This window comes from Notamacropus eugenii, chromosome 2 (genome assembly GCF_028372415.1).
Source record: "Notamacropus eugenii isolate mMacEug1 chromosome 2, mMacEug1.pri_v2, whole genome shotgun sequence".
Lineage (NCBI taxonomy): Eukaryota > Metazoa > Chordata > Mammalia > Diprotodontia > Macropodidae > Notamacropus > Notamacropus eugenii.
In genome coordinates, this window is record NC_092873.1 from 211,435,352 (window position 1) to 211,443,590 (window position 8,239).

General features: G+C 42.8%; 1 protein-coding gene across 3 annotated transcripts in view; it reads right to left on the reverse strand.

Annotated features, from left to right (window-relative positions):
* Positions 1–7,831, reverse strand: part of MTCL3 (MTCL family member 3) — a 45,371-nt gene extending 37,540 nt beyond the window's left edge. For all 3 annotated transcript variants that reach the window (XM_072643269.1, XM_072643270.1, XM_072643271.1), the window contains exons 1-4: positions 7,667–7,831; positions 2,935–4,216; positions 2,219–2,443; positions 776–934 (exon numbers count right to left, since the gene is read on the reverse strand). In XM_072643269.1, the coding sequence (XP_072499370.1) occupies positions 776–934; positions 2,219–2,443; positions 2,935–4,101 (1,551 nt within the window). In that variant the 5' untranslated portion in view covers positions 4,102–4,216; positions 7,667–7,831. The remainder of the gene's footprint in view (positions 1–775; positions 935–2,218; positions 2,444–2,934; positions 4,217–7,666) is intronic.
* Positions 7,832–8,239: the final 408 nt, after the last annotated feature.

An 8,239-nucleotide genomic window follows, 5' to 3' on the forward strand; every position in this document is an offset into this window, starting at 1 on the left:
AGGCATGAACTCTAGCATAATCTGGAAAGAGAGCTAGACTTGGAGCCAAGAGTAGGTTCAAATACCAATGCAAACACTTTCTGTCTATGTAACCATGGACAAGTCCTTGAAATTCTCAAAGCCTCTGCTTAATTGTCCGTAAAATGGGGATCATAACAGTTATAACTACTAACATATAATGTTTTAAGGTTAGAAATGTGTTTTACAAATGATATTGAATTTAATTAATGTATCTTGTACTACCTACCTCATAGGGTTGTTGAGAAAAGTACTTTGCAAGCTCTAAAGAACCACACAAATGTGAATTATCATAATTATTACTCTTAGTCTTCTGTCTAGGTTAGGCAAATATTTGATAATAATAATCATAGCAAATATTTACACATGCCAGGCACTGTGCTAAGCACTTCACCATTTGATCCTCAGAACAATCCTAGGATGTAAGTGCTACTATTATACCCATTTTACAGATGAAAAGACTGAGGCAAACAGAGGTTAAGTAACTTGTCCAGGGTCATGGAGCTAGAAAGTGTCTGAGGTCAGTTATGAATTCAGGTCTTTCTGATTCCAGACCCAGGGCTCTATCCATTGAGATACCTGGACGGTTGTAGCCTGTTTGCTGACCATACCATAAATGACAGAATCCCACAGGCAAACAACTCTTAATTACAGATTTCTTGGGGAAAATAATATTCAACAATAGTCATCCCAAATAAAATCCGGGTATTTTTTTAATGAGCTTAAAGTATACAACAGAAAATAATTCAATACTGACCTCTTTCATTTTTTCCAGTTCATTCTGTAAAGCCTGTTTGGCAATTTCAACTTCTATAAGCTGTTGCCTCAACTTCTCATTTTCATCTTCTGTTGTGGTACGTTTTTCTTCTACATTTTCTAATTCATGGTGAAGTCTCACTGAGACATCCTTTGCAACCTAAATTAAATTAAATTTTCAGAATCACTAAAAGTAATTATATCATTATTAGAGCTGACTAAATGTTTGCAGCAAATAGTAAAAAAAAAAAAATCAATACTTGATTTTAGTTTTCAGTGCTAAATTTGTGTGATGAAAGTCTTTCTTTATATTTCCTAGGGAAAAAATAGCAAACATTCTTGGTTACCAGGTTTTAATTATCCTTGTAAATTTGGCTTTGATTTCAGTTAATAGGGCAGAACCAAATAAATATTGAAATTCATTTAAAAATACCTCCTTGACTTCTTTCAAAATAAGAATAAATACTTTATCCATATTTCATTTTTATATTTTATGCAGTTGCAAAAAAAAATTGCAAGAAATCAGAGATCAATCTAATATGTGATTTTTGACTATGACAACACATTTTGTGGTTGAATTTTCAACTCAGATTTCAAAGTGGAGGAGCGGAGAAACTACTGTTGACTGATAACACCTGTTTGATCATTTCCAACATTTCAATGATGACATTTTCTCCCTTGGGAGAAGTTTTGAAAAACAGGTCATTTAACTGAAGTTCATAACTAACCCAATGACTTCATTTCTTTCCATTTCTTCAGCTTTTTGGGAAGCAGCAAATGGACTGAATTTGGTTTTGAGAGGGCATGAGAGGAGTGGTAAAAGGGAGGTATGGGGAAAGTTGGGGGAGAAGGAAGAAGTTTGGACTATCTTAGAGCTGAAAGGAACATTAGAGATCATCTAGTCCCATTTCCACATTTTACAGGTGAAAAAATTGAAGGCAAGAGATTTTGCTTAAGGTCACAAAACTAGTGAGAGACTGATCCTGTACAAGAACTCAGATCTCTTGAATCCTAGTTTCAGGATTTCTCCCTATTGTATCTATGTCCTTCAATATGGCCTCCCATGGAATAGGTTCCCATTCTGTTAAACCTGGGCATCTAACATCCTGATAAAGTTCAGATACTGAGCAGCTCGGATGAGATCTCCTGTAAGTCTTGTCATTGCCACTCCTTTGCCAATTTCCAGGGAATGGAAAAGCACCTCTTCTCCCTGAATGGGTCTGTTTTTATCTGGAGGATACTACAGAGAGTTCTATCTGGCAAGAAATCCCATATCTGGAGCTAATTCTTGATTCCTCTTTTGTACCTGATTATTTTGCTGCTTACTCCACCCAACTTCTAACGCTCTGCAGTGACCTGCCCACCCACCCCGACTTCCTCTAAATGCCCCACCCACTAGACTCTTCAAAGATTCCTGGCTACCCAACCCCTATTCTGCACAAACCTTGAGATCTTGCTCCATGCTTCTTAGTAGCTCCCCATCAATTTCCCCAGTCTGCGCATAGCGGAGTCGCTTGCGTTCAGCTTTGCGGAGGCGGTACTGCAGAATTCGGCAGTTTTTGTTGGCTCTTTCCAACTCGTGGCGCATTTCCTGAAGCTGACAGGCATCCTCCTCAAAGAAACTGTCCCTCATCTCATCCATTTCGGTCCTCAGTTCATCAATTTCATTCTGAAGAGAGGAAAGGGAGGATGTGGGAGTAGAGAATGGGGAAAGCAAGAGATTGAGCCTACCTTAACTTCCCTCTTAAAACCCCACCCAGTAACAACTCATCCCCTGTATACAGTAGTGGGAAAGGAGTGTCAGGGAAAAGGGGGGAAGTAGCAAATTAGGCCCTCCCTGGTCTTCTTTCTTCCTCCAGCTTTCTTTTCCAGAAAATATGGGACAAATTACCACCATTAAAGAATTAAAGGCCCCAAAAGTGGATTCTCGATATAATATAACATTATTGAACTCAAGCTTTATCATTTCCTTCCGAAACAAACACTTAGGAACTAGAAAAATGCCTTGTTGGAGTATAGGTCATAAAGGGAGGAATTGGTCTTTATATTTGGAATTTGCTTTGCCCTTTCCTCCCAGGGTTAGAAGCATCTCCCTTAACCCGACACACCCTATTTCTTTCAGGCCCACACCCTTCCTCTCCCGTTTCTCCACACCCTCACCTTGAGGGTTTCGTTCTCCTCTCGAAGCTTCTCCATTTCCTCTTGCATCTCTTCTTGTTCCTGTAGCTGCTGCTGTTGCTGCTGCGTCGAGGGCGGAGCACTCGCCTGCATCCCCCCGCTGCTCGGGCTGCCCCCTGCCCCCTGCTGTAGGCCCTCGGCTGCAGCCGCCATTGGGGAGGGGGAAGGGGTGGAAAGAGGCTCCGAGACGGCGGTGGCGACTGGGGAGCTGCTATTGCTATGGCTGCTGCTCTTGGTTTGCATTTGAGCCGCCGCTGCTGCCGCCGCCCGCTCCTTCTTGAGATGAAACTGGATGAGCTCAGACTGCAGACATCCCTCTTTCCAGTAGCCTCCACCGCCCCCAGCGACCACGCTCCCGGGGTTTCTACCGGTGGGGACTGGGGTTTTGCCAGGAGAAGCGGAGAAGGATGAAGAGGAAGCCTCTCCTCCGCCGCTGCCACCCCTCTGTGGCGTGCGCCCGGCTTTACCTCGCCAGCCTCTGGGCGGCGGCGGCTGCAGAGCGCCCCCCTCCCTTTCCCCAGAGCCTCCTCCTACTCCTCCCCCTCCCCCTCCCCCTCCTCCTAGCGGAGCCTTCTCCACTGGTTTGGGGGTCGCGGTTTCCCCATCCCGTTGCGGTTCCTCAGTGGGACAAGGTCTCCTGTTCCCCACCGTGGTTGGGGTACCGACTGGGGATGCTTCAGCACCTCCTGTTTGGACAGCTCCCAGCGGGGCGCCTTTGAGCGTAGCAGGCGGTGGCTGCTTTTCCCCTGCCCCTCCCCCTCCTTCTCCTCCCCCCACTCCTCCGGTTCCCCCTCCTCCTCCCCCTCCTCCTCCTCCTCCTCCTCCGCCAACACCACCACCGCCACCGCCGCCTCCCCGGATGCCAGCGGGAGTCACTAGGCGACTGCTATTGGATTTCGATCCTTGCTGTTGCTGCTGCTGCGGCCGGGCAGAGTTGAGTTTGGTGCCCGCCCCTACCGGGGACCTGGCGGCAGTGGCTGTCTGTCGGACTGTACTGTCCCGGGGTCTGGCTGGTGACTGAGCCCTCTGCTGCTTTCTGCTGCTGCCCTCAGGATGAAGGCGAGGCTCCGCGGTGGCGGCGGCGGCAGCAGCTGCAGCTGCAGCAGCAGAAGCAGCTGGGGCAGTGCCCCCGACAGGTAGCTGATTCATGGCGGGCCTCGTAAGGTTTATCTAGACTCACATTCCCAAAATGGACTGAACAACTTTCATCGCTCGGTGATCCTCCTGCTTAAAGATCTCCATCGCGACTGCCTTATCTTTAAAGCTGAAAGAGAAATAGGAGACAAACATGCTTGTCTTGATTGTTACAGGGCAAAGGGATACTCTCCTTTGGAGACACCATTGAGTGAAAAATGATGATGCTTGGGAAGTATTTAACACAAATATGCATTTCTCCTAATGGAGGAAGATGCCAAGTTTCTACTTCCGAGAATAATCTTGGGAGATTGGGAGCTTTCTTGGGAGAAAGCTGCCAACTCAGCTTTCATTTTAGGGACGTGCTGTCATTATTACTCTTCATACTAATATTAAGATTCAGAAACCTTCTAGGTAGGGTTCTATTTTGGATGCTATGGTTGTATTCGACATAATTAGACATATAATGTAGAAAATTATGTGTGATTATGTAAAGAGGGACTTGAGTTTGAAGGAGCAAGGGCAGGAGAAAGAAGAGAAAATAGAGAAAGAAATGGGAGGAAGGGAGAAGATGAAAGGGGGAGCATAAGGAGGCCCATGAGGAAAGGAAAGGGGAGAGGAAAAAGAAAAGGAGGAGAAAAAAGAAGTGTTATAAGAATAAAGATGATATATGGGCAAAACAATTCTAAACCTCTATGTTTTGGTTGATATAAGAATATTTATTCATTCCACATGTGACTTTAAAGCATAGTGGAGTGAACACTTGGAGTCATTAGAAAAGGAAGAAAAACCTTGGTGCAGCAGAAAAAAAACAATAAACTGGGTATCCAGATTTTGGTTCTAGTTCAGGTTCTGCCAATCACAAACTTCATAATCTTGAGCAAGATCCTTATTTTCTGTGTTTCTTGGTTTTCCCATTAGTAAAATGAGGTAGTTGAAGTAAATGATCTGCAAAGTCTCAGGAGTTACAACTGGAAGTATCCTCAAAAATCATCTACTTCAGCTCTCCCATTTTACAGATGAACCAAGGCCTAAAGAGTCTGAATGATTTGCACACAATCACACAGATAGTAAATGGAAAGATTATGAATTTGAACTTAGTTTTGCTGACTCCAAACAGAGTTCTTTCCAATTTACTATACTACCTACTGTCTAGATTAAAAAAAAACTCTACAAAATGAAATTATATGGCTTGTCAAAATACTAGGGAATTACTGATCCCATTTTTTTTCATAACTTGAGATTGCTATCTGAAATGCAGCCAATGTATTTTAAAAACTCATTATAAGGCTGACTCATTTAATTTGCAATCCTGATGTTTCCACTGTATCTGTAAGAGCTGCCACCTTAATTCAGACCATTGTTTTTTGGGTTTTTTTGGTTATTTTTGAGGAATAGAGTCTCAATATACAGTCTGTAACTGGTCTTTACAGGTTAAGATTTTTTCAACTTTGTAGAGCGTATCAACTTACATTCCACTAGAACAGGTTAAATTCTATACTACAATAATATATATTTGCAATAGCTTACATTTACATAGCATTTTGAGAGGCAGCATGGAGTCATAAACAGTGGCTAGAGTTCTGGATTTGGAGTCAAGAAGACCTACCTGGGTTTAATTCCACATTTGTCCTTTACTAGATATGACCATTGAAAATCACTTAACCTCTCTGATCCTCAGACCATAAATGATAGATGGGCTACAATCCTTGATCCACCTGTGAAATCTATGATTTATAAAATTGTTCCTCACAACAACTCTTTAAATTAGGTAACAATTTTTATAGGTGAAGAAACTAAGGCACAGAGGCAAAGTTACTTCATTTTAAATGAAACTCCAAAACAAATTCAGAAAATTATTGTATCTTACAAGACCAAGTCTCTCTCTTCTGGAAAATAAGGTCAGGAGAATGGTCATTATTATTATTATTATTATTATTATCACTCATTATTATCTCCAGTGACTATAATGGGAAATTTTAGCTTCTTCTGGATGACAATTACCACTTATTTTCAGTTCTTTATCCTACACAGAGATCATCAACCTGTCCCTTTTCCCTTCAGGAAAGAATAAATAACTCTTTGAGGTAGGGTTTATTGCCACTAAACATGAACATTCTAACATTTTACTGGTCGATTGAATCTTTATATTAATAATTTTGTCATTTCTATGAATATTTACATTTAGGTGTACTTGATATATTTAAAATTTGCATATAAATGAATGTGGGCATGTATTTGAAGTACCAAATCCCAAACTTCTTTCTTTCCCTTTAGTTACATTCTTTACATATGCTGATTCTAAGGTAAATTGAAATAAATTTTCTAGGGTTTTCCAAACAAAGGACTATATTTCCAAGAATGTTCATTATCCTGAACTAGCTGTATCCTAGAAGAGAATGACTCAGATGAACACACAGGAACAGTCCTGATTCAGCTTTGCAAGGTCAGAGTCCATTTTATATACTCTGTGAAAATTAGATTATGGAATATTCTCCACTGGAAAAGGTCAATTAGCAATATTAGGGCTACCAGCAAACTTGAGATTCCTCCACCCCCAAGGGAAAAAATCTAAAAAGGATGGCAGGAAAAGTGCATGACTTGGCAGAAAGTTCCCAAGTATTAACTGTTCCTAATAGAACTCTGGTTTCTGACTACTCTGGTGGCTGCATATAGTTCATATATTAATCCCTCTAGTATTCCACATATCATTTCATATATCATTTATCTTCCTCCAGTATTTTAAATATAATTTTTCCTCTGTCAATATTCAGTATTCACTGAATTAAATCCGTATTGCGCCTGGAGTTGGGAGATATTCACCGTCCTCCCAAAAAATGGAGAACAAAGAAAACCTTGAAGAAAGTTGCTTCTCAACTTGTTTTCTTCATCTCCTAGAATTCTATTTATTCACACGATATCTGCAAGCCTTCCTGAAATATCACTGCACCAAAGTCACTGGAAAGGGCCCAACAGACCTAAGTCGAGTTATAGTGCCAGTGGGCATCTAACTGGCAGGGACCACCTGCAATCCGGGGCACATTTGGCAGGTCATCATTAGACTGCAGTCTGCCCTGCTGCTTTCTGCCCAGAAACAAAGTCCCAGCCGGCTCTAAGTCAGCACCACACTCGGGCGACCAGTTGTGATCACGTGGTTGTCAGAAAGTGACAGAGTGTAGCCTCTCTTTCAAGCTTTTCTTATAGAAATCTCCTTCCAAGAAACCAAAAGAGCAGAAAGAAAAACGAAATGACTAACAGCTATAATAACAAAAGCTCCCAATCCTTCCCGCTGCCTCATTAGGCAACCAGAATTTCGTTTTAGAAGTGGTTATTTCATACACAATTGATGGGACTGGGTTGGAGAGGTCACAAGTCTCCAGAGTTTAAAAAAAACAAAAAACCTGGAAACACTAAGGGAAGGTTTGTAGTGGACCCGTTCTTTCAAAGTAAAGTTCAGTTTCGCGGCACAGATCCCTTCCCATGGCCCCTTTCCCACCCGAGCCTCAGAACAATGGCGTTAATGTTAGGCGGCGTGGGTGGTGGAAGCAAACGAGAGAGTGAGAAAGCATTCATTACTCACCCAGGATGCCAGCTGCCCGGCTGCTGTTCCCTAGACGCGAGGTACCAAGCGGAGCCAGGCTATTTTTAGGAAGTGCAATAGAATTCAGGAGCTGACCTCCCCGAGTCTGACCGAAGAGGGAAGCAAGAAGAAAGAAAAAAGCAAAGCAAAGAAGGAGAAAAAAAATGCTTCAGCGAGGCACTACGTCTAAGGAAGCCACGCCCAAGGCTGGACCAGCGAGATCCACTCCTAGCGCCCCGTCCTCGTTTACTCGCACGTGGCCACAGATAACAAAGCCAATAGAAAAAAAGAGCGTTTTGCTCATCGTTCTCAATGTGGAGGCGAAATTTTCTCTCTCATTTAGCCCGCCCCAGGGAGGTTCGATCTTCTCGATCAATTATTTATTTGCACTTTCCTAGGAAGGCGGACTCGAACCGCAAGTCGGGCTGTGACGTCTCCTGAAGCAAGCACTGTGCTTGCTAGCAGCAGGGGTGGGGGTGGGGGTGGGGGTGGGAGTTCTCTTTGTTTGCTCACTTTAATTTTCATCTGAGCTTTCCACTTTGTGTTCGCCACTACCCGGACAATTTCCCCAAG